At 49.1% G+C, this 25,393-nt stretch overlaps 1 protein-coding gene across 2 annotated transcripts in view; it reads left to right on the top strand.

The window, feature by feature from the left end:
* The window catches only part of Tm7sf3 (transmembrane 7 superfamily member 3), a 32,026-nt gene extending 6,919 nt beyond the window's left edge, over positions 1 to 25,107 (top strand). Inside the window, exons 2-12 of one of the 2 annotated variants that reach the window (NM_001011970.1) lie at positions 2,369 to 2,523; positions 4,912 to 5,062; positions 6,559 to 6,679; positions 8,636 to 8,807; positions 10,115 to 10,292; positions 15,322 to 15,408; positions 17,400 to 17,480; positions 18,290 to 18,442; positions 20,932 to 21,029; positions 22,484 to 22,646; positions 24,589 to 25,107. In NM_001011970.1, coding sequence (NP_001011970.1) covers positions 2,369 to 2,523; positions 4,912 to 5,062; positions 6,559 to 6,679; positions 8,636 to 8,807; positions 10,115 to 10,292; positions 15,322 to 15,408; positions 17,400 to 17,480; positions 18,290 to 18,442; positions 20,932 to 21,029; positions 22,484 to 22,646; positions 24,589 to 24,851 — 1,622 coding nt within the window. In that variant the 3' untranslated portion in view covers positions 24,852 to 25,107. Of the gene's footprint in view, positions 1 to 2,368; positions 2,524 to 4,911; positions 5,063 to 6,558; positions 6,680 to 8,635; positions 8,808 to 10,114; positions 10,293 to 15,321; positions 15,409 to 17,399; positions 17,481 to 18,289; positions 18,443 to 20,931; positions 21,030 to 22,483; positions 22,647 to 24,588 lie in introns of those variants that run through there. The other variant, XM_063285919.1, reaches the window with a different exon arrangement.
* Positions 25,108 to 25,393: the final 286 nt, after the last annotated feature.

Below are 25,393 nucleotides of genomic sequence, written 5' to 3'. Positions count from 1 at the left end.
AAAAAATATATATATATACATATATGTATATGTATATATATATATATAGAGAGAGAGAGACAGAGAGAGAGAGAGAGAGAGAGAGACAGAGACCGAGAGACAGAGACAGAGAGATACAGAGAGAGACAGAGAGACAGAGAGACAGAGACAGAGAGACAGAGACAGAGAGATACAGAGAGAGAGAGATACAGAGAGACAGAGACAGAGAGATACAGAGAGAGAGAGAGAGAGAGAGAGTGTGTGTGTGTGTGTGTGTGATGTGTTGTGTGCATGGGCCTTATTCCCTTGAACAGAGCCTCTCATTGAACCTGGAACTGCACTGGTGTCCAGAGAGCCCCAGTGACCTTATCCTTGACCTCCATAGCATGGAAGTTACAGTGTATGTGGCTGTGCGGGTGCTGGGACTTGAATCGAGGTCCCTCATGCTTGATGAGTAAGTGGCCTTACCCACTGAGCCACCTCCTCATCTCCTATGGTATCTGCCGTCTTATGTGAGGTGTGGGCAGGGATTGGCAGTTGGAGAGTTTGGGACTTGTGTCCTGTGGATGCTAAGGGATGGTAGTACATATACCAGAGTGTCAGCTGCAGGGGATGTTTGCACAAGGGGAGGCAGTGGGCAAGCGTTGAGAGCTTCCCTATATTGTGTGTGTGTGTGCGTGTGTGTGTGTGCGCGTGCGTGCGTGTGTGTGTGTCTTGTTGTTTTAACAAATTTAAGATATAGACTCAAGGCAGAACCTGAACCTTGAGGCCATCGAAGCTAGAAGCTTTTGTTAAATCAGGAAATTTCTGATAAGAACCCTTTGAAACTTGACAAAGAGTGTGTGTATAGAAAGGCCATTTGACATATACTCTTGGGGATGCCTGCTTTTAACTTTGCTCCTCCTGTTTTCAGTGGCCAGTTTGCCTGATCATTTTAATTGCTGTGGTCCTGTTTCTTTTCTAAGGATTTATTTTATTTATTTTATGTGTCTATGGGGTTTTGTCTGCATGTACGCCTGTGCACCACACGTGTGCCTGCTGCCTCTGGTGGCCAGAAGAGGGTACTCGATCACCTGGAACTGGTTATAAGCAGTTGTGAACTGCCATGGGGGTCCTGGGAACTGAACCTGGGTTACTGGGAGAACAGCTGGGCTCTAACCTGCTCTGAGCCTTTGATCTTATGGTTCTTCACTGTCTTTCTAGTTTGTTGGAATCTCAGAGAATGATTCTTACCTCTGGGTTGAAGAGGGAGGTTAAGGAAAGTTAGCCACCAGCGTATCTCTAGCGGTGGCTTCAGTGTCTTCCAGACCTTCTGAGCTGTCTGGTGCAGACTCCGTGTCCTGGGGAATAATGAGGGCCACCGCAGCATCTCTGGAGTACATTGGAGGAAAGCCCAAGAGATGATGGCCTGCGGGGCGGCTCTGGTAGAGGAGCTGTAATGAATTTGCATGCTCAGGTTTTGGGCCCAGACAGCTATTTTATAAGTACACGCTGATACTTGTCAACTGGAGAAAACGAGGGAAAAGTGTGTGTGGGTAGGGGAGTGGGAAGGGACACAAAAAAGGAAACCAGAAAATGGAGGACAGAAATGAGCTCCTTGCACTGTGGAAGGATACTGGGCCCTGAGGGCCAGGGACAGTGACCCACCACAGCCGACAGGCCAGAAGGCATATTTTGCGTTTTTTTTTTTTTTTTTTATTTATTTATTATATATTATGATTACACTGTCGCTATCTTCAGACACACCAGAAGAGGGCATCAGACTCGTTTCAGATGGTTGTGAGCCACCATGTGGTTGCTGGGATTTGAACTCAGGACCTTGGGAAGAGCAGTCGGTGCTCTTAACCACTGAGCCATCTCTCCAGCCCGCGTTGTTTTTGATATAGGGTCATTTAAAGAAAAGTGAATTAAATTGTTGCCATTTTCATACATGGGTTCGGACTGGTGGGCTCAATAGAGATATAACTGAAGTAGGTGAATCTGTCAGTAGTCGCAGCTCAGCAGGAAGGATCGGCCAGCGAGCCGCTGCTGCCTGTGATGGATTATCCACAGGGCAGGCCTGGGACACGTGACCATGGCAGTCGTGATTCAGGATTGCAATGGCTTCGTCCTACCAGTCTTCAGCTTTAAAGTTTCCTTATCCTCATCGTGACATGTGTCGCCCAGACACAAATAGGGTCTTGCTCTGTACTCCAGGTTGGCCGTGCACTTACAGATCCCTCTGCGCTAGCCTCGCAAGTGCCGAGACATCAGGTTTGCCCCGCCATACCTGAGTCCCAAGGGGCTTTCCCAGGGTTAGGTTAGCGTCGTACGTTTGTTTACGAATGAAATTTCCACAAATAGATGCCAGAGGTGCAATATTGTGATGAGAATACTTTTCTCGTTGTAGGTTTCCTTGAATTTTCTGTGGGAAAATTTACGTACTTTGTGCTCAGCAGGCGCTTTCCACAGGAGGCCGTTCTGCGCCACATTTCAAGCAATGTGACCTTTCTTCTTTTCCAAATACACTCACAGTATCAGAACACCACAGTTTCATATACTAAGGTAAGTGCAAAGGATTGCTTCAGTAAAAAGAGTGTCTCTATAATGTCGAGTCTTGTGTGTGGTGCCTGTGTATGAGTGGGCCTGGTCGCCATGCGGCAAGGTTTCAGCCATCTTTAGTTGCCAGACCTCACTGCCTGGGTTGCCCTCGGTGCCCGGGCTGCCTTCTATTCCCTTGACTCACAGACTGTAGGTGAACAGAACTGCACAGGGTTCCAGAAATAAATGACTGTGAAGAGCAGAGCTCTTTCTTTTGTCCCTTCTGGTGGCCAGCGGTGTTCTTGGTCTTGTTTTGTTTCATTGTTTTGATTTCTGGTTGCTGTGGCAATGGGCTCTCTGAAGCCCGCTGACTCTGTAGGCAAAGCCACTGGCTTCGAGACTGGCCAAGTTGAAACTCACCTGGTACATTTCCCCTTCTCATTCTCTTAGCTTTAAGAGAACATTCCGACTGTGGAGACAAGAGCATTAGGCCAGCTTCAATCACACAGTGAGGCAGAGAGGACCTGACCTACATGAACGCTTGCCTTAAAGGAGAAAAGATTTCCAGCAGGATTGCTCACTGGTCAAGGGCTTGGTTCCCAGCACCCATACAGCAACTCACAACTATCCTCACTCCAGAGGCTCAGATTCCTCCTCTGGTCTCCACGGGTACCAGGCATGAGCATGGTATGCAGAAATGCATACGGCAAAAACACTCATACACATAAAATAAGTAATTAAACAAATCTTTAAAACAAACGCTTTTTATAAACTGAACTCTTTGGGGCCAGAGCTCTGGTTTGTCTTGTTAGCCTCAGGGCTGGACAGAGTCAGCCTTGACTCAGTTGAACTGTAGTGCTTGGAAAGTTCAGTGTGCAAGTCATAGAGGCTTGTTTGTTGGTTTGTTTTGTTGCCTTCCCATATTAAGCTGGGAATGAACTCCAGGCCGTCAGACTCCACAGGAAGCACTGGTCTGCACCCTGACCCCTGGTAGTCTTGGTATTAAGAAATGGAATCTGAGGGCTGAGGAGAAGGCCTAGTCTACAGGACCTGAGTCTTTTTTTTTTTTTTTTCTTTTTCTTTTTTTTTCGGAGCTGGGGACCGAACCCAGGGCCTTGCGCTTGTTAGGCAAGCGCTCTACCACTGAGCTAAATCCCCAACCCCCTGAGTTTGACTCTTAAAACCCACCAAACCAAACCAAACCAAACCAAACAGTGCCCCCCGCCCCAAAACCCAGCCAGTCCTGGTGTGGATTTGTTACCTTAGGTCTGGGGAGGTAGAAACAAGGCTCAACTGGTTCATCAGTCTAGACAATCAGTGAGCCCCACGTTCAGTAGAGATCGTGTCTTAAAAAGTCACCTGCAGGGGATGGAGACATGGCTTAGCAGTTAAGAGGGCCTGGGTTCAGTTCCCAGCACTCACAGCACAGCTCATAACCATCTACAACTCCAGTTCCAGGAGATCTGACCTCTGAGGGCACCAGGCACGCACGTGGTGTACATTCACACAAGCAAAAGGAAACAAATACTAAATCTAAAATATATACATTAGATAAAATAATAAGTTGGAAAGGGATAAAGGGCAATACCCAATGTCAACCTCTGTTCTCCACACGTGTGCTCTTGCACTTGTCACATGTGTGCTCAAACGTCCACCATGTGTGTGCTTACACACTTGTCTGTTCACACACTAGCCACATATATTCACATATCCTCACCACATGTGTGCTCACGCATCCATCACGTATGTGCTTACACACTTGCCACATGTATTCACACACACACACACACACCACATATATTCACACATACCACATGTCTGCTGACATACCTGCCACATGCCTGCTCACACACTCACCACATGTATGCTCACACGCTTGGCATATGCACATGTGCATATATACAAACATATATACATGCATAGACTCAAAAGCATTAACCGGGATGCGGACAGAAGAGAACCTTTCCAGTAAGATGGCACCCCTGTAAAAAGGCTCCCCAAAAGTGGCTTCCTTACTCTGCTGTGTTCATAAACCATAAAACCTGTTGTACTTTGTCACAGAAGTTCAAACCCACTGAGGCAATAATCTCGCTAAACCTTTCTTCGTTCGCTTCTTTCTTTTGTATGTGTCTTTTGCCAGTATGTCTTCATGTGCATCACCTCTGTGCCCAGTACCTGTGCAGGCTTAGAGAGGGCATCCGGTCCCCTGGAACTGGAATCACAGGCTGTCGTAAGCTGTCATGTAGATGTTGGGAATTGAACCCAGGTCCTTTGGAAGAGCAACCAGAGCTCTTAACAGCCAGAGCCATCTCTCCAGCCCTCAGTGATAGTTTAGAGAGTTCCCCCATGTGAAGGTTGGATATTAGAGCAGAGAGATGAAAACTTCATGGTGGCTTTACTTCCCAAATGCAGACTCTCCTCCCCAGCACCTCAGGAACAGGCAACGACAGAGGACTGGTTTTCATTCTTAGACCAGAGCAGACTGTGTGCACTTGGTACTTGGAGACAGAAGACACTAAGCCCGTTCAGAGTGTGGCCGTTACACTCTCCTACTCAGAAAGAGGTAATTCCCTACCCAGTTCATCCGTGGATATGAGGTTCCCCTGTTTGGGGAATCCTAAGGGAAATGATCCTGGTAAAATGGTTTATCACGGTGTAGTTTATTTAATCGGGGTGTTTCTCTGGGAGAGAGGTGGAGAGCTAGTGGGACTGGAAGCTCATGTTGACTAGGAGAGCTCAGTCCTTGTGACTGTGGACGGAGGAGGCAGTAGGCTTATCCTAAAGAAGGTGCAGGGTTTGGAGAGTGGTGGGCAACTGTGTGTGTCGCGCCAGACAGCAAAGACCCCTGAACACAATTTGCACACATTGCTAAGCTGGGTTCAAAGGAAGCATAGCGTTTGAGCGGGGAGCAGCATAGTCCATTTCATCGTTAGAAAGCTGACCACAGCGGAACTGGTGGTGTAGCTTGGTTGGCCAGTGCTTAACCAGCATGCAGCACACCCTGGGCTTCCTCTCCAGCACTGTGTAACATTGGGTATTGTGGGACATGCCCGTAATCCAGCATGGGACGGTGGAGGTAAGAGGACTAACAGGTCAGAGCCAGCTCCATGGCAAGTTGAAAGCTAGCCTGAGCTACATGAAGGAGAAAGAGCTGAGTCAGGACTGAGCCCAGCGGCTATGAGGAAAGTGAAAGGTGGAGTCTGAAAGCAGGTCCTGAGCCAGGCTTGGGGAGGGCAACCGATAAGGCACAGGGGCTGCACGTTACCAGAGAGGAGCCTCGGCCTGCTGTTTGGACAGATTAGAGATTGTGCCACACAGTCGGTTTAGATGTGGGGCTGTTGGGTGCTAGCCCTTTCATGGGGTGGGATGCAGTCAGTTGTGACTTGTGTGAGGGCACAGCGAGTCTGAGGTGCTTGCAGGAAGTCTCATTGGAAGGATGTAGAATGCTGGCCTGGAGTAAAGGAATGAGATTAGGTAGACAGATTCAAAGCCAAGGCCATGCGTGAGAGCGGAGGTCCCTGGGGGAACTCGACTTTCCTATTGTTGAGCACATGTTCAAGCACTGTACCCGGGTGATGGTGGCTGCTGAGGAACAGGCCAGGGCTGAGGAGATACCTGGGGTAAGAGGCAGGTCTTACCCTAGGTCTTCCCCACTGAGACAGCAATGGGGAATAGTGAATTCCAGAAAAGTCTGAAGGCATGACCAGCAGGGTCTGAGTGAAGGAGCAGTGGTGACTCAGGGGTGTCTTTTAGCACCCGGTCCAGACAGCACTGGAAGAGAGTCAGATCATAGCGATGGCTGTGCGAAGGCATGTGAGGGAAGCCAGACTGCTGGAGTTTGGGAGTAGGACTGAGGAAGAGCTCAGTGGACAAGTGCGTACACCCCGGGGTTTGAAAGAGACAGTTCGAGGGGAAAGGGCATGAGGGAACTGTGCCCTTCCTAACCTCAGTCACCGTACAGCGGAAGTGCTGGCCTTCTGTGCGGACATGCTGTGTGGGATTGTTTGCTGGAGCCTAAGAAGGTCTCTTGGGTTACTAATCTCACCGTTTTCCATGCAGATCCCATTCCTGGAGGCTGTAATTTGGAATTTGATTTAGATATAGATCCCAACATCTACTTGGACTATAATTTTTTTGAAACAACTATCAAGTTTGCTCCAGCAAACATAGGCTATGCAAGGTAGGCTGACGATCCCGCCCTGCCAAAACTGCTCTCAGGACTCACAGGACTGTGGAGCAGGGAAACTGCCTCACGGCCATCGCTTCTATTGCAAAGTTTAATTGTTTCTTATTTGGGGGTTGGCATAGTTTAAACCTCGGTGCTGATATTCGAGCTATTCTTTATACTGAATAATCTCCGTAATCTTTATGAATTCTTCACTTGACAGACAGGTGTGATGTAAGCCTGTTGTGAGCTTAGACTTATTTTCATTATTTTTCAGTGTGTATATGCCTGTGTGAGTGTGTGTGTGCATGCATACAGGTGCCGAGGTGACAGGTGGTTGTGAGCCGCTCAGTGTGGGAAAGAGAAGCGTGTACTTAACCCTGAGGTGTCTCTCCAGCCTCATCTTAGATCTCTCAAAGCATTCAAACAGTTGAAGGCACTCGTAGCCCTAAATTCTTACACCTTATGATGATTTAATTTTGCAAATTAACTACCTGAGGTTCTACTTGATGATGAGTAGCAATCATCAGTTGAAAACTCTGCCTGCCTGCCCACCTCAGCGCTGAGGGCTGCCTGTTCTTTGTTACTTAATCTTAATACTTTTAGGAAGAAGCAGTTGCTTTTATTTTACAGAGAGGTTTTTCTGAGGCCTTTGAGGTCAAACACCCCCTTCTGGATTCCATGGGTACCCACACTCACAAGTACACACACACACACACACAGACACACACACACAGACACACACACACACGACACACACACAGACACACACACGACACACACACGACACAGACACACACACACAGACACACACACACACACAGACACAGACACACACAGACACAGACACACACACACAGATAAAATCAAATCTTTTTAACCACATGACACAATGTCAAATAGGAAAAGTGTCATCGCTGTGGTCCTGACTCACGTCAGAATCTGTTTTTTCTTTTAACCACATTGGCTTCTGTGTGGTGTGTAACAGTCAGCCAGTGCTGCCATTGTAAAGAATAGGCTAAACATCCCTTATCTGAAACATCTGGAGCCAGAAGTGTTTGAAATTTGTGTAGACCTTAATGGTTGAGCATCCCTAATCTGAAAACCCCAAATCTAACAAATCTGAAACCGCAAATATCACAATGGAGCCTGAACAGTTTTAGGTTTCAGATTTTTAAAATTTATTTTTATTTAATATGTGTTAGTATCTTGCCTGCATGTATATCTGTGTGAAGGAGTCAGATCTTGGAGTTACAGACGGTTGTGAGTTGCCAGATGATTGCTGGGATTTTTACTCAGGTCCTCTGGAAGAGCAGTCAGTGCTCTTAACTGCTGAGCCATCTCTCCAGCCCCCAGGTTTCAGATTTTAGGATTAAGAATGGTTAATCTATACCAAAAACTACTTGGGTAAGTTACGGATAACAGGGATACTTACTTATAACTATTTATTTACTTACATTTGTTACCGGTTGGCTTGCAAGTTTCTATGTAGACCAGGCTGGCCTTGAATTTGCATATATTCTCCTGGCTTTCAAGTTCTAGGACCGCAGCTATGCACCACACCCAGGAGGTTCCCCCTATTGCTTTCAGCAGCAGCACCTTTGGGCTCCAGCAGGGGCCTCCCGAAGGCTGCAGACTTCTTATTGTGTCCTTGTGAGAAGAGAAGATTGCCTGAGAGCTGTCTGAGGCCTCTTCTGTGAGGGCACCGATCCCACTCAGGAGGGTTCCCCCTCACGACCTGAGTTATCTCTCACAGCCAGTTTACAATCCCGTCACATTGGAGGCAGGGATAGGAGATGGAGTTCAGCCCTTTGCTGTGTGCCACTTTCTCTAGAGTGACACATAGACTCCACAGCTTTAGAGTTGGGGTTGTCCCTGCGGAAGTTTGAGAACAGAGCTCTGGCTCCTTTTCATGGACAGGGCTTGAGCCACCAGAGACCGAGGCTGATGCCCGGCTGTGCTTGTCTTTAGAGCTGCAGAGCCCCCACCGTGTGACGTGAGCACAGGCCAGGAGTCCAGGTGGAGGCTGCGCTACCATGTGTATCAGTACTTTCTGCCCGAGGGCGACCTCACCGAGGCCTCTCTGCTCCAGCATCTTCAGAGGATGGCCCAGGTGGTCCAGGTGATGGCCAGTGCTGTCAAGGTGAGTCTGGCTCTGACAGCTCATGTGGCTGGTTTGAGTGCTCTGGAATGGTTTAGCCTCTGGGGAGAGGCAAGTCAGTTTTGTTATGATTGGCTTGCCACCATATCTGTGACCTCATCATCCTGAGGCAGGAAAAGAAGTAGATGATAATTTTCTGTACACCTGAAGGATTTAGATAAGAACTTCTGGTAAGTGTAAATGGAAGGGTGTTAAAACTGAGAAACTGCCGAAGGATTCGCACACAGCTGTTAGTATTTGTCATGCGTTTTGTTGCTTCTTTCAGACATTCATACATGAATGCAGTGTATTCTGATCATACTCACTCCAAACTCCTCCCTCTAACTCTTCCCACACCCACCCCTCCAAACCCTTCCCTCTAACTCCGCCCACACCCACCCCTCCAACTCCTCCCTCTAACCCCTCCCACACCCACCCCTCCAAACTCCTCCCTCTAACCCCTCCCACACCCATCCCTCTAAGCCCCTCCCTCTAACTCCTCCCACACCTACCCCTCCAAACTCCTCCCTCTAACTCCTCCCACACCCACCCCTCCAAATTCTTCCCTCTAACTCTTCTGACATCCATCCCACCAAAGTCCTCTCCCTAACTCCTCCCACATCCACCCCTCTAAACTCCTCCCATACCCACCTCTCAAATCCTCCTCCTAACTCCTCCCATGTCCACTCCTCCAAACCCTCACCCAATTTCCTGCCATTTTGTTTGTTTGTTTGTTTCAAATAGTTCATTGAGTCTAGTTCACACTGCCCATATACTCATGGGTAAGAGCTGTCCAGTGGAGCTTGACAGAACTTCCGGGGTCATATTCTTAAAGCAAACTGACTCTTGGGCTGGAAAGATGGCTCAGGTGTTGAGAGCACTAAAGCCTTTGCTGCTTTAGCAGAGGACTTGGATGCAGTTCCCAGCACCCACTTCAGGTGGCTCACAGCTGCCTGCAACTCCAGCTCCGGGGGATCTGACTCCTTAGGTTCCCACACTCACAAATCACACACACAGACACACGCACACACACACACACACTCATAAATGACACACACACATACACTCACAAATGACACACACACATACACTCACAAATGACACACACACACACACACACACACACACACACACACACACACTCTTTTAAAAAGGGAAACTGACTCTCCCTGCCCGAGAAGGCATCAGCTGCCGATAGCTCCATACTGGACTGCTGACTGGTGTGGTTTTGTGCAGGTCTTGTCAGTTGACCACAGCTTTAAAAGCCATGTAAACACCATGCAAACACCACTCGCTATGTTTGTCTCTAGGTGGTTACTCTAACAGCTGACGATAAGACAGTCGTGTCCTTCTCTTCCCTTCCGGGACAAGGGGTCATCTATAATGTCATCGTTTGGGATCCCTCCCTCAATACCTCTGCTGCTTATGTGCCCGTGCACACGTATGCCTGCAGTTTCGATTCAGTGGATGGTAACTGCGTTCCTCCTGGTGAGTATGTGGCCTTAAACTGGACAGATTCCTCCTTGGCTTTGCAGATCGATTTCCACCAGTGAAGAGCTTCAGGTTGTTCAAATGCTTTGCTTAGCTTTCATTCACTCATTCGCTGGTTGCCTTTCGTAAGACCCCACGTTAGGGCCGCAGGGATGACTCACTAGTTAAGTACATTGATGCAAAGGACCAGGGTTCAGTTCCGGCACTCGAGTGTCAGCTCACAACCATGCGTAACTCCAGTTCCTGGTATCTGATTCCCTCTGCTGACCTCCAAGGATACCGGGTGGCTGTGAGCAGACACCATGACCAAGGCAACTCTTATAAGGACAACATTTCATTGGGGCTGGCTTACAGGTCCAGAGGTTCAGTCCATAATCATCAAGGCAGGAACATGGCAGCATCCAGGCAGGCATGGTGCAGGAAGAGCTGAGAGTTCTACATCTTCATCTGAAGGCTGCCAGTGGAGGACCGACTTCCAGGGAGCTAGGGTGAGGGTCTTAAAGCTCACACCCACAGTGACACACCTACTCCAACAAGGCCACACCTCCTAATAGTGCCACTCCCTGGGCCAAGCACATCCAAACCACTACACCAGGCATGCACATGGTGCACAGACATATATGTAAGCAAAACACCCATACACATACAATAAAATCTAAAAAAAAGATGCTGTGTCACTATCCTTCATGCAAGTAGAATGTATGAGTGCACAAAACTCAGTACGTGGTGGTGCCCATTTTCCCACCACATACAATATACATGTATGTGTTGTGAGGGAGCTAGGATGGGGATGGTGTATTTATAAAACATATTTGGGAAACTAATGGGTACCAGGGCGAAAGACAGAGCAGAAAGGGGAGCAGTCACATGTGGCTGAGAGAGAAGTCTGAGATGAGAGGGCTGGTGAAGCCTTCCAGGCAGGAGCCATGTGCACATCTGGGCACAGTACATGCCAGGCAGAGGGGACAATCACACTAAGTCCTATTTCTGGGGGACTGCAGAGGTCTAAGGCAGGGCAGTGAGAACAGAAACAGTGACAGGAGGTGTGAGGTCAGGGTTGCAGCATGGCCAGCCTTGTAGGTCAGAGTGGGCTCTGCCTTTTCTACTGGTGGACGTAGAAAGCACTGGGAGGTTTTGACCAAAGGGCACCCTGGTCTGACTTAGACTGTGATGGGCACCCTGGTCTGACTTAGACTGTGATGGGCACCCTGGTCTGACTTAGACTGTGATGGGCACCCTGGTCTGACTTAGACTGTGATGGGCACCCTGATCTGACTTAGACTGTGATGGGCACCCTGGTCTGACTTAGACTGTGATGGGCACCCTGATCTGACTTAGACTGTGATGGGCACCCTGATCTGACTTAGACTGTGATGGGCACCCTGGTCTGACTTAGACTGTGATGGGCACCCTGGTCTGACTTAGACTGTGATGGGCACCCTGGTCTGACTTAGACTGTGATGGGCACCCTGATCTGACTTAGACTGTGATGGGCACCCTGGTCTGACTTAGACTGTGATGGGCACCCTGATCTGACTTAGACTGTGATGGGCACCCTGATCTGACTTAGACTGTGATGGGCACCCTGGTCTGACTTAGACTGTGATGGGCACCCTGATCTGACTTAGACTGTGATGGGCACCCTGATCTGACTTAGACTGTGATGGGCACCCTGGTCTGACTTAGACTGTGATGGGCACCCTGATCTGACTTAGACTGTGATGGGAACCCTGGTCTGACTTAGACTGTGATGGCACCCTGATCTGACTTAGACTGTGATGGGATCACTAAGCACCTGTGGAGAAAAGATAAATGCTGGCAGAAACTGCTACAGGAGTCAGGGTAGCTTATTTTGAAATAATTTTACAGAAAAGATGCTAAAATAATAAGAAGGTATTCACACCCCTCCCTTACTCGCTCAGTGTTAGTTGCTGTATGGTGCTGTTTACTTTTCTCCTTTGCTGGGTCTGCACACACTCCTGTGTTTCTCAGTCACATGAGGGTAAGTTACATGCATACATACACGGATAGGACACTCCCTGGACAGGGAACCTGGACTATGTAAGGTGGAGGGAGTGAGCTGAGCTAGCTATGTATTTGTGAAGCCTTTGCTTCTTCACTGTGGATGCAGTGTGACCAGTTCTTCCTGCTACTGGGATTTCCCCATGGCACTGGACTTTACCCTTGAACTGTGAGGCAGAGTAAATGCTTTTTCTCTTGTTGCATTTTTTAAGGTTACGTTGCTTTTGTCCCAGCCGTAGGAAAGGAAACTAAGGCAAGTGACTTAGGGTTAGCCTGAGCCACCACAGAGGGAGAGCTGCTGTGCACCAGTGGGAAGGGCCATGGCAGTTAGAGAGCCCCATGGAGCCTCCTTGAGATGTTCAGTCCATAGTTGTTGGGTATGAAGGCTAATGTAGGGAAGACTAAGACTGGAGAATGTCACTCAAGAAGCACAGCCACAGCTGAGACATCCTCCCTGTCCAAGTGAGAACATGGAAAAGGGATTGGTTCTGCAGACAAGCCCTGAAAGATCCTGCTACGATGGCTGAGAGAGCAGGATCGATGGGGCGGGGGTGGAGGTGGGGAAGAAAGACATGTTTCATGAGCACAGTGTGGGAAAGCATTTCAAAGGGAAAGCGTCAACTGGGTTAAAGCTGAGGATAAATAAACTCTGTTGAGGGGTTGGGGATTTAGCTCAGTGGTAGAGCGCTTGCCTAGGAAGCGCAAGGCCCTGGGTTCGGTCCCCAGCTCTGAAAAAAAAAAAGAAAAAAAAAAATAAACTCTGTTGAAAACCGACCACTGGCTTCGCAGCACAGAGCTCATAGGTGCCAGCGAGGGCACACAGGACAGGATGTGGAGGAAGTTCAGGAGCTCTTACAAGGAGCTACCATCTAAAGAAGCATCCGTTAGCTGTGGCGGAGCCAGCAGCTACATAGAAAGTTTGAGGCCAACTTGGGCTACAACCTGGGCTCCGTGCTCAGTCATTGGCCGTTGGCTTCTTTATTGATCAATCAACCAACTGGGGACAAGGACTTTCAGTGTCAGGACACGAAGATTCCTGATTGAATCAAAGTGTTAGAGCCAATCTCCAAGAAGTATAGGCAGGTGGGTGGAAAGTCACCAAAAGTCAATGTCTGGGCTGTGGGGTTTGTAAACAGTGCTGCAGTGTCAGGATTCTTGTTGAAGAGAGGCCAGGTTGATGGGAAGTCACCTTGAGGGTGGGCAGAGGCTGAGGGATGCTGTCAGATATTTGGCACCATCAAATAACAGGGAGAAGAGTGGGGAGGTGGGAAGGGGGAGGGGGAGGAAGGTAATTCTAGTTGATCAGAGTCGTCAGATTTTGTTGAAACTAAACTTTGCAAGGATGTGACACAGGGTCTAGGAGAAGGTTCCAGAACCTGAGTAGTGTGTGGCCACACAAAGACTGTCACTTGACTCAAACACAACTACCCACGCCCAAGAGTCATGCCTGCCTGTCATGCCTCCCACCATGATATGATGGTCATGAAATTACCTCTGAAAATGTAAGGAAGGCCCCAATTAAGTGCTTCATTTTATAAGTTGCATGGTCACGGTGGCTTCTCACAGTGTTCATGCGTGTGTACATGTGTGTGCATGCGGAGGCCAGAGGTTGATGTTGGACACCTTTTGAGGCTGTCTGTCATTGTACCTGGAGCTCTCTAGTTTGGCTGGATCAGCTGGCCAGCAAGCTTCAGGGACCCTCTGGTCCACACCTCCCCAGCACTGGGGGGCATTCACTGTCACACAAAACCTTTTATGTGGATGTGGATCTCGGACTTGGAAGGCATTTTACCAACTAAGCTTTCTTTCCAGACCCCAGGTTTTTTATTTGAAGGCAAGTGAGGTGGAACAGCCCACCAGCTCCGTGGTTTTGGTGACGGTCACCCACGATCTAAAGCAGAATATACATTTTTATCTTTCCCTCCATCGTTCTTGGAGATCAGAAAGAACAGATCTGTGGACCAACCGTGGTTCACAGACTCTGGTCTTCTCTTGTTGTTTAAGCACACGTCCTGTGCGTTCTCATAAGAGTCTGGTGGATCTGATCCATCTTGTAAGCTTTTTTTCTGAGTATGTAGGTCTGTTCTTACTCAAAGATGATTTCCTTATGCTCATTTTGAGGGTTTCCAGTGAAGGTGAATTTGGTGAGCAGGGTTTCCTCTTGATAAGAGGTATCTTTTTTAAAACAATGCCTGACTTATTTACTTTTATTTTGTGTGTATGGATTTTTGTCTGTGTGCCCTGTGTAGTCTGTGAATGCAATGCCAGCAGAAGCCAGAAGAGGGAGTTGTATCCTATGGAGCTGGAGTTACAGATGGCTGGGTACTGGGAATCAGACCTCAGTGCTCCTACCCACTGAGCTGTAGCTCCAGCCCCCATTATCCAGTTTTCTTTGAGACGGGGACCTCAGGCTGGCTTACAACTGACTGTGTAGCACAGTTGGCCTCAATATGAAGTACTTCTCAGTCCCCCTGGGCTTACAGCATGCGTCACCACCGTGGGCTGTCAGGTCGTACAGGAGGTCTAAATGGGGCTCATGAGTTTCCTTTAACTGGGGCGCCCACTTTTTCTCTTTGAGTTCATTTGTTGAAGAAACAGACTTGTTTGAGGCACACTGCTGGTACACTGCTCGTAAGGGAACACCGTAGGTGGAGTGGAGTGCCTTCGTCAGGAGCATGTGTCCTCTGGTTCTCCTCGTTATAAAAAGCAACTGCTGGTGGTGGCTGCCTGCGTAGATTCACTCATTAGGAGACAAAAATATTTTTAGGAGCAATAATGGTGTGTGGAGTGATTCTTTTTTTTTTTTTTTTTTTTTTTTTCCCGGAGCTGGGGACCGAACCCAGGGCCTTGCACTTCCTAGGTAAGCGCTCTACCACTGAGCTAAATCCCCAGCCCCAGAGTGGAGTGATTCTTAAGCCAGGACACCTCCCATTCTTCCCCGCCTTGCTTATTAATGAATACAGATGCACTTGTCCACTGATTGTTATTTATTTTATCTTTTAAGGAAGAGTATCTACGAAAGTGTTCTCCACTCTGTTTGCCCTGCTCGGGCTCTTCACTTGTTTCTTTGGACACAGATTCTGGAAAACAGGTACCTTTCCCCACACAGCCCCCATTCTCCATCTTGTGATGTGTGCCCTGCTGCTGGGGCCTGTGAGGGCATAGGCGCCGTTCACATAGTCTGTGGAGCGGCTTTGCATTTTTAATTGTCCCAATTTCCACATCAGAGTGCAGCTGCCTCTTTCCAGGGGATGTAAGTCAGTTGTATGGCGGTTCTTACATAGCTCTGGCTTGCAAACTGGAGATTGCCGAGATTAGAGATGAGGAGACTGGAAAACTGCCTAGGTTTGGGGACCCCCAGGAGGTTTGAGTTTGTACAAATTAGGCTGGGGTCTTGGTGAACAGAGACCCCGGATCTGTTCAGCACTTCAGTTGCAGGATGGACGAGTGCCACAGAACAGCCAGTGGGACTTACTTGTCGCCGTCACTGCCTTTTATATGTGATGTTTTCATTTACAGAACACGCACATTGAATCAGAGGTTGTGAGTCTGAGCTCTGTAGCCTGCAACTGTAATCCCTGAGCAGCGCTGCCTGAGAGCCTGCTCTGACAGAGTTGAAATCGCAACCTTCTTCCTTTCATTTGGACGTGATCTTTTTCCTTGCTTAGTTGATAAGAAGAAATTACAGGGAAGAGTTCATACTAAGGGCTCAATGATTACAGACTGAGATTGTAATTGCCATCCTGGGGGATGGAGATAGTGTTCAGTAACAGCTGAGGAGAAACTGAGAAAACCAACAGAGCTGTCCTCATCACCATTAGATTTATAGCCGGACGGTGGTGGCAGACATGTTTAACCCCAGCACTCAGGAGGCAGAGGCATGTGGCTCTCTGAGTTTGAGGCCAGCTCCATCTACAGAGTGAGTTCCAGGACAGCTATAGCTACACAGGAAAAACCTGTCTCGAACCCCCCCCCCCCCCCAAAGAGAAGATTAGATTTACTTGTGGGAAACAAACGTATCTGTCTGTATGCCCAGGCTACATGAATGTCAGTGAATGAAGAGAATGTATGAAAGTCACATTTTACTTTCTCCTTATCTTTCAGTTTGTTTTGTTTATCTAATATTTAGTGTGTCCTTTCAGATCAGACACAAGTGTTTTAAGTAGAAAACCCAGGCCTGGGGATATAGCTAAGGCTAGAGAACTTGGCAGGTCTGTGCAGAAGGCAAGACAGAGGGCTGGGGAGATGCCTGTGTGTGAGGGCCGGAGTTCAAACCCCAGGTCCCATGTAGAGCTGGATGTGGTGGTGCCTGTCAGTGAGGCAAGGTGGGATGTGGAGGAAGGAGAGTGGCAGAGCCTCTGGAGCCAACTAATCCAGCACACACACACACACACACACACACACGCACGCACGCACACACACGGGCGCACACACACACACTGAAAAAACAATGGCATGTTGTGGCGGTCCATGCCTGTAACTCCAGACTTTGGAAAGCTGAGGCAGGAGGATCATGAGTCCATGAGTCTGAGACTAGCCTGGGCTACATAATGGAACCCCTTACTCAAAGAAGAGGAGGAGGAGGGAGAAGGGGGAAGATGTAAAGGAGGAAGAGGAGAGGGAAGAGGAGGAAGGGGAAGAAGAGGAGGGGGAGGAGAGAAGTGTAGTAAATGAACTGACTAGCAAGTAACCATTTAATTATGTACAGGCTCCGTATAGGCAAACACGGCAAGTATCTGATGCCGCAGTCTAGCACGTTCGTCATCCATTTCTTTTTTTTTTTTTTTGGGGTTCTTTTTTTCGGAGCTGGGGACCGAACCCAGGGCCTTGCGCTTCCTAGGTAAGCGCTCTACCACTGAGCTAAATCCCCAGCCCCCGTCATCCATTTCTTTATAACAGCTTCGCCCAACTTCTAAAGTTCCCTGCCCCTTAGCTCGCCGTTCCCTCGGTGACTGGGCCTGGCGCGTGAGGCGCAGGTGCTCCAGCGCACACTTGTATTCTAGATGCCTCCACGGTGTAGACCAGGACCCTGACGGAGGTTTTCCTTTGTTTCCTATCTTGTGGTGGTTCGTTTCCTCCTAGAATTATTCTTCGTGGGTTTCATCTTCCTGGGGTTCTTCTTTTACATCCTGATCACCAGACTGACGGCCCTGAAGTACGAAGGTGAGTAGAGACGATGGCTTAGCTGGGGATGCAGACAGAAAGCTGCTGGGTTCCCACCCACCGTGCCTGCCTTTTAGCTGGGGGTTATCATGCATCAAGGGTGAGGTGACGGGTAAGCCATGCCTGGAACCCCCTCCACCTCCTTTCTCTTCTGGGTACAGCACAGGCCAGGGCACATGCCTGTAATATCAGCACTCAGGAAGATGAGGCAGGAGGATTGCATATTTGAGATAGCCTGTGCTTCATAGTAAAATCTTGTCTCAAAAAACCAAAAGAGGCAGGAGCCCGGAGGGGCTCCGCAGTTAGACACCAGTGCCATAGAGACAGATAACCCTGGGTGAGTAGCTAGTACTCCAGTATGGGTGAAGCTGAGGCAGAGGGAGGGTCACCATGAGTTTAAGGCCAGCCTGGGCTACAGAGTAAGACGATGACTCAGAGTAGCACAAAGTACCTCCCCGGAGGGAGGGAACCTCAAACATTATCTTCTCTCCAGCTTCATTTACTTCTTGAGGCAGGGGCGCGTGTAACTCAGGCTGGCCTGGACTCGCTCTGTGGACCTCTGTCCTTCCTGTGAATGCAGATGGAAGTCAGAGTCTCCTCAGGTTAGGCGAACGCTCTACCAGCTGAGCCATGTCCTCCGCCCCACCCGTCACAGCCTCATGAGTCACAGCCCTGACATTTGACAGATCGGCCGGTGCCACCTTTGCCTTCTCGGTCCTGCCTTGCTGACCAAGCTGCTCTGTCCCCAGCCCTAGGATGACTACCAGGCTGAAGCCTGCAGGTTCATCTCTGTTCTCTCCCTCCTGTAGTTCGCCTGGTCCTCACCGCCGTAGCTGGCAGCATTGGTGGACTCCTCCTGGTGGCCTCGTGGTGGCGATTCGGGATCCTCACACTGTGCATGCTGTGTGTGGGGCTCGTGCTGGGCTTCCTCGTCTCTTCTGGGACTTTCTTCACTCCCCTGGGTAGGAGAGCTGACTCGAAAGCTGTGAGGGGTTAACTTGGGCTTTGGAGCTGTCAGGAATCCAGACCCTGGCCTGTGGCTCATCTCTGCCCTCTGAAGAGTCAAGGCACTGGCAGAGATGGATTGACACTAAGGGGAGGGCCAGCAGAGAGCATCCTCCTTGGGGATCTTACACTGTCCTCAGGGACAGCTTTCTGTGAGCTTCTGCCACAGCTAAGGCAGGTATTGAGGCTCATGGGGGAGAACCGAGGCTTTATTTGTATTTCTAAATTTTACTTTAAGTTTTGTGTATTTTGATACGAGGTCTGACTTTGCAGTCCAGGCTGGCTTCAACTCACAGTGTGATCCTTTGGCTTCAGTGTCCCGAGTACTGGGACTACAGGTGTGAGTGGCGGTGCCTGGTTATTTTGTAAACATTTTAAACCTCTGACTTTAACTTGAGTCTTAAGGAGACTCCCAGTATTTCTCCCAAACGAAGCAGGGGCTGCTCTGATAGGCGCTGAGCTTGGGAGCCTGGTGCAGTTTCCAGTTGTCTCACCTGTCTCTGTCCCACCCAAGGGGGTCTCAGGGGCCAGCGGACTGCCAGAGTCTGGTCTGCAGGGCTCTTTGTTGAAGTTCTTGTTTTAAGGAATTTATTTCCATCAGATACAAAAATCTGACTGGGGCTGGAGAGAGAGCTCGGCAGTTAATAGCACGACTGCCCTGGCAAAGGACCCCGATTTGCTTTCCAGCGCCCATGTGGTGGCTCACACTGTAACCCCAGTTCCAGGGATCTGGCACCCTCTTGTGACCTCAGTGGGCACCAGGTTTGCCCTTGGTGCTTACATGTATCCAAAATACTCACGCACATAAATTAAATGGATCTATAAGAAGTAAAAGCAGCTCCTTAGCTTGTTTGAAGCTAACATTCTTAGCAGATGTAATGTTTCACTTCCAGGTTTTCTGTAAAAGAAAAGCAAAGACGTCTGGGGCTGTCTTAGTAGAGAGATGACTTCAGCTCCGTCATGGGAATGTGGGGTGACTGGAGGTGTTGCTGTCCTCTGAGGCTGGCAGATCTCGGGGTTGCCCCTGGAGCTTCCACTGCCCGTCCTCCTGTCTACTGGATGAGCTTTAGGGAGCCCCTGCGATGGCAGAGGGGTTAGACTTCTGGATATGAGCTGTAAAGCTTGCTTTAAGAATACCATCGGCTAATCGATCAGTGTGTGTTTAAGCAAGTGGTGATAGGGGTGTGTGGAGGTCAGAGGACAACTTGCCATTTCAGTTTTCTTCTGCCATGTGGACTCCAGTCATTGGGCTGTGGCAAGAGTCTCTATGCCGAGGCTTTTCAACACCACGACTCCCTTTTAATTTTTAACTATTTACTGACTTTTTTTTTTTTTTGAGACAGGCTCTCATCATGTGGTTCTGGTTAGCTTGGAACCTTTGTGTGGACCAAGCTGGCCTCAAATTCAGAGATTCTCCTGAGTCTGCCTCCTCAGTGCAGAAGCATACCTCTTCAGACGTTAAAAATGTCTGGGAGTGCAGGTATCATGACCTCATGCAGCTCTGGGTCACCCAGGTGCACGGTAGCAGAAAGTGTATGAAGCACATACGTGTCCCACTCCGGTCTGTCCTAGAGTTAGTTCTTCATGGGAGGAGCTGGCTAGTGGTTCAAATCTATTCATATTGAGTTCACTGCTTAACTTGGAATCTCATCTGTGGACATCTCCTCATGACAGAAGATTATGAAAACTTAGAGGGGTGACAGGGAGCCTCTACACAGTATAGTCTTGCCACCACGTTAGAGATAGGAAGCAGACCAGAGCCACAGAGCCACAGAGCCACAGGGCTATAGGGCAAGGAGAACAGGAACAGGAGAATAGGAATAGGAACAGGAGAGCAAGGGCTATGGCACCCTCTTCAGGTCACCCTCTAGTCCCCTCACACCTTCTAGAACATGCCCTTAAAAGGGATGATGTTGGGATGGGGACATCAGAGATGGCTCAGCGGTTAAGAGCACTGATTTTTCTTCTAGAGGGCCTGAGTTCAGTTCCCAGCAACCACATGGTGGCTCACAACCATCTGTAATGGGATCCGATACCCTCTTCTGGTATGCATGAAGACAGTGACAGTGTACTCACATACATAAATAAATCTTTAGAAAAATCTTTTAAAAAACCTAAACAAACAAAAAAGGGATTCTGTTAGCTGGGCACAGCTGCACACACTTTTAATCCAGGCAGAGGCAGGGTTTCCTGACATAAAGACCGGGGCCAGTCTGAGCATGGGAACAGCCAAGGCCACACAGAGAAGCCCTGTCTCAAACACACACACACAGGGTGGTATGGGTTCTACTGACCATTCAATGCAAATCAGAGCGTGGGTCTAGTAGCAGCCAGCATATTCTCTAGCTGTCACTTTAAGCCTTGCGAGTGTCTGCATCCAGACACCGAGACAGTGAAATGTGACTTGTGAGTGTCGTGTTTATTCTTGATTTCTCTGCTTTTCCAGGAAACCTAAATGTCTTTCATGATGATGGAGTGTTCTGGGTGACGTTCTCCTGCATAGCTCTGCTTGTTCCAGTCATCTTCCTTGGCTGCCTGAGGATAGTAAGTGTGCCAGGGCAGTCAGATGGCCCAGCCCGCCAGCCTTCAGGGGTCCCCTCCTTCACTAGGGAGGACTCTGTGGTTATCGGTGCTGAGGAAGTTCTGCAATTGTCAAGTGTTTGTCCTTTAGGGGACTCAGGGCAGGTCTACTTTCCCCATCGATGAAAGAAAGCCAGTGAAAGTGCATGCACACACCCCCCCATACACACACCTTGCACACACACACACACACACCCCTGTGCACACACACACGCATATACATACCTTGCACACACACACACGCATACACACACCTTGCACACACCTGCACACTCACACACCTGTGCATACATACACACTTGCACACACACACCTGTGCACACACACACCTGCATACACACGCACACACACCCACACCCACAGCATGGACACCACAGGAATGTGGATGGGAACTGAACCCATCTCAGCCCTGGAGGGTTGGAACTTTGAACTGGTGGCCTGGGGTGAGTTCCCCTCCCCTGACTTTGGACTGATCAACATAAACAAAGAAAGGCCTGTAGCTTCAGGTAAGCATGTTCTGGACTAGTCTTTAACATATCTGATCATCTATCTGATCATCCCGGACTGGTCAGCCAGAAAGGGGTCCTGTCGAGGGAGAAGAAGCCTTTGTCTCCTGTCAAGAGGCTGAAGAATCAGGAGTTGTACTGTCTTTAGCATCTGTCTGTGGCCCCTTCCCTGATTGCTCTGCCCTGCCCAGCAGGGATCTAAACAGCCCCCAGTCCCTCGAGGGTCAGTACCCCCAGCTGTGAGAGCAGAGCAGACCACCTTCCTCTGCTGCAGCCACTCAAAGGGAGATTAGTTTTAGCTGCCTCTGCAGAGTGGCTCCTTTGATTAGATCTTACTGTGCAGAGTCTTCTTCAGGAAAGGTTACTTCTACCGTTTAGTTGTGCACCACTCAGCGACAGGGCTGCATTCTCAGGACACTGTTAGGCAGTTTTCCCCTGGTTCAGGTATTGGAGTGAACTACACAGACCTGGAGTGCCACAGTCACCACATAGGACCTAATGGAATGGTGTCCCTGGCCATATGGTTGCACAGTAGTTTGCGTGTTTTGCCTGAATGTAAACATGTGTACCCGGTGCATGCCTGGTCCCCATAGAGGCCAGAAGAGGGTGAGCCATTCCTTACAACTATGGGTAAGGATGGTTGTGAACTCCATGTGAGTGCTGGGTCCCCTGCAAGAGCAGCAAGTACTCTCAGCCACTGAGCGGAAACAGTGTGTCGAGAACCTACTATGGGGGCGGGGAGCACAGGAGCGAATATGATAAAAACACACTGTATGAAGCTCTCAAAGAATAGGAAGGACCCACTGTGGGTAAGGACCTTTTCACTAGCCCTGAGACAACATGAGGCCACCGTGAGAGCTGGAGGCCGCTCTCATTCCATGGGTGACACCTGTGTCCTCCGCTCTTCCACAGCTGAACATCCTGGCTTGTGGAATAGTGGGCTCCTACTCCGTGGTGTTGGCCATTAACAGTTACATGTTCACGAGCCTCTCCTACATCACGCTGAACGTCCTCAGGAGAGCTCTCAACGCGGATTTTCGAGGGGCTTTCATCAGAGTGCCTTTCCAGACCAACGGTAAGACGCTGGACTGATGGCTAAATAGGCAGGCTGACTAACCTACCCTAACAGCGCATACGCATCACCTGGGGCTGAGAGGAGACAGGTACAGATGCCATGAGAGCACTCTGCCAGTAACCAAGACTCAGATGTCGGAGGGACTGGGTCCTCCTCCCCCCACACCTCTAAGTGAGCTCGATTAGCTGGGTTCACTCACCTGTCCGTTCTCATAGAGGGACCCTGTCTGATGTCCAGGGGTGCGGGTGGATGAGGAATGAGAGCATCACCCCGATTTAACTAAGTGTGGCCTTCTGTCTCCTCACGTTAATGAAGATGTGGTTTATTTTCCATTAGTGACCATGTCGTTACCTTAATTAGAAGATTCTGCCCATTACTGATTTTCCATCTTGATTTGTCCTTGAGATAGGGTCTCGCTGTGTAGCCTAGGCTAGCCTCAAATTAACGGTGATCCTCCTGTCTCTACCCTCCCTGAGATGTTGATTGTGGACCCCAACATGTGATTTTCGTTAATGCTTTAAAGGAAACCCAAACACACCACACGTTTACAGAGTTTTCAGACTTTGTTGATTTCAGACAAGTTTAAAGACTTAGTTCAGAAAGGCGTGTCTCAGAATTGGAACTTAGGAACAGCACAACTCTGACTGTTAAGACATTTTAAGGCAAATCTTTGCCTCTACTTAGAGGTAACTATCAAGATCTTCCCCTTTGGATGAGAGGTCAGACATGGAGACCTTGGGTTCAGAGAATTTTCTCCCCGGGGGTGTGGGGTCTAGGCAGAGTTTACCCTTCTCCTTCTGAGGTCTCAACCTCAGATTGATTCCACCAGAGTTCTCTCTGGAGAAGCAGTTAGTTTACTGGGCTTAATTACAAAGTCTTGTGTTCAAGAGCTTGGGTGAGCCCAAGGAGCCACACTGGAAAGTCTGCCCCCAGCCCAGGCAATGGCACTCCCACGCCATGTCTTTGCTGGATGCTCAGTCAAATCTGGGGTGTCACCTCACACTGTCCTGTGTCCCATCCATGTTAAGCAGCATGGCCCCCTGGGAGTATGTACAGAGTAGCTAGGGCAGCCACATCTGTGGGCACTGCATAGGTAAGGCTGGAAACCCAGCCAGCTTTCACCACCTGCTTCCACTTTCGGAAGTCTGGGGTAGAAGGACCTACTGTGGTATCTGTCTCCTCGTGTCCTGGCTCGTAACAGGAAATACATACGTTCAAAACTGGGAAGGAAGACCCACCCTTAGCCTGTGAAGGGAGGTGCTGGTGAGTACTCACTGTTAAACAGTTCAGAGCAAGGCCACTTTGTACACAGCTGCACTCCTAGCACTCAGGAAACCGAGGCAGGAGGATTGCCACAAATTTGAGGCCAGCAAGGGCTCATAGTGAGTTCCAGGTCAGGGCTGACTACAGAATTAAGACCACCATCTTGAAAAAGAAAAGAAGAAGGAATAAAGGGGGTGAAGGAGGAAAGAGAGAAAAGGAGCAAGGAAAGAGAAAGAGAAGTTGGGGCCATGTAGGGTGGCTCAGTGGGTAAGGCACTTGCTCTGCGTCGTGAGGACTGGGGTTCAGATCCCTATGTAAAAGGCCAAGCACGACAGCATGCATACACAGCTCCAGTGAGCGGGGCCTGCTGGCTGGCTGCCCTAGCCGGTCAGGTTCAATGGGACAGGCTGCCTGTCAGAACAGTAAGACGGAGAGCAACAGAGGACACCTGCCGCCCACCCTCACCTCCACACATGAATCTGCACACACCACACATATAGAATTAAAAATTGGTGGCTTGGTGACTCCTCATGTCCCTAATCTCGGTATTCAATAGGAGAAGGCAGGAATGCCATACATTTAGGGCTAGTCTGGGCTGTAGCTTGAGGCATTTACTGAAAAGCAAAACCAACCCACAACACAAAATCCCAGGAGTGCGAAGGGTACTTCTCTCCTTTAGACTACATCATCCTGGCCGTGTGGGGAATGCTGGCTGTCACTGGAATTACACTTCAGATTCGAAGAGAAAGGGGTCGGCCGCCCTTCCCACCCCATCCCTACAAGCTATGGAAGCAAGAGAGAGAACGCAGAGTGACCAACATTCTGGACCCCAGCCATCACATCCCTCCCCTGAGAGAGAGGCTTTATGGCTGGGTTGCTCGGATCAAAGAGCTCTTCCAGAAGGAACAACCGGCTGGAGAGCGGACACCCCTGCTTCTGTAGAGGGCCATGTGCTTGCCCTGGAGTTCTCTTCTAGACTGCCCAGCTGTCCCAGGTCCAGTGGGGGGGGGGTCAGCTGGGGTCAGTGATCAGGTGACCCCTTGTTGGCATACAGCAGTGGTAAGGTGAGAAAAGTCACCAAAAAGTTGGTTGTAGATGTTTTTCCTCATTTTCCACAATCTTGAGACGATACCTTTTGGTTTATAAATAGATGATGTCTTTTATAAAATACACTAAAAAATAAAAATTTCTCCTTAAAGCCCTGGCATTTTGTTCTTGTAGTTCTTGGACAGTCAGTCTGAATCTGTGGAGGGGGAGGCAGGCAGTGGGTATTTATTTGCTTTGTGTGTAGAAGTTTAGGAATTTGATCCTGGGCTCTTGACTGTCAAGACTAAGGGAAAAGTAGCTCTCCTTTTCCTTAAAAACAGTCTGATTGCTTGGCTGCATCTCAAATTAAAATCAGGAACCCTTTTCATGTTATTTTTCAATAGTCAAACGATTTATTTTAAAAGCTGTGGCAAACTATCCTAAAATGAATCAGACTA

The sequence above is a fragment of the Rattus norvegicus genome, chromosome 4 (assembly GCF_036323735.1).
Source record: "Rattus norvegicus strain BN/NHsdMcwi chromosome 4, GRCr8, whole genome shotgun sequence".
NCBI lineage: Eukaryota > Metazoa > Chordata > Mammalia > Rodentia > Muridae > Rattus > Rattus norvegicus.
The sequence above is the reverse complement of the archived record's forward strand: the minus strand, read 5'-3'. Positions and strand labels throughout refer to the sequence as shown.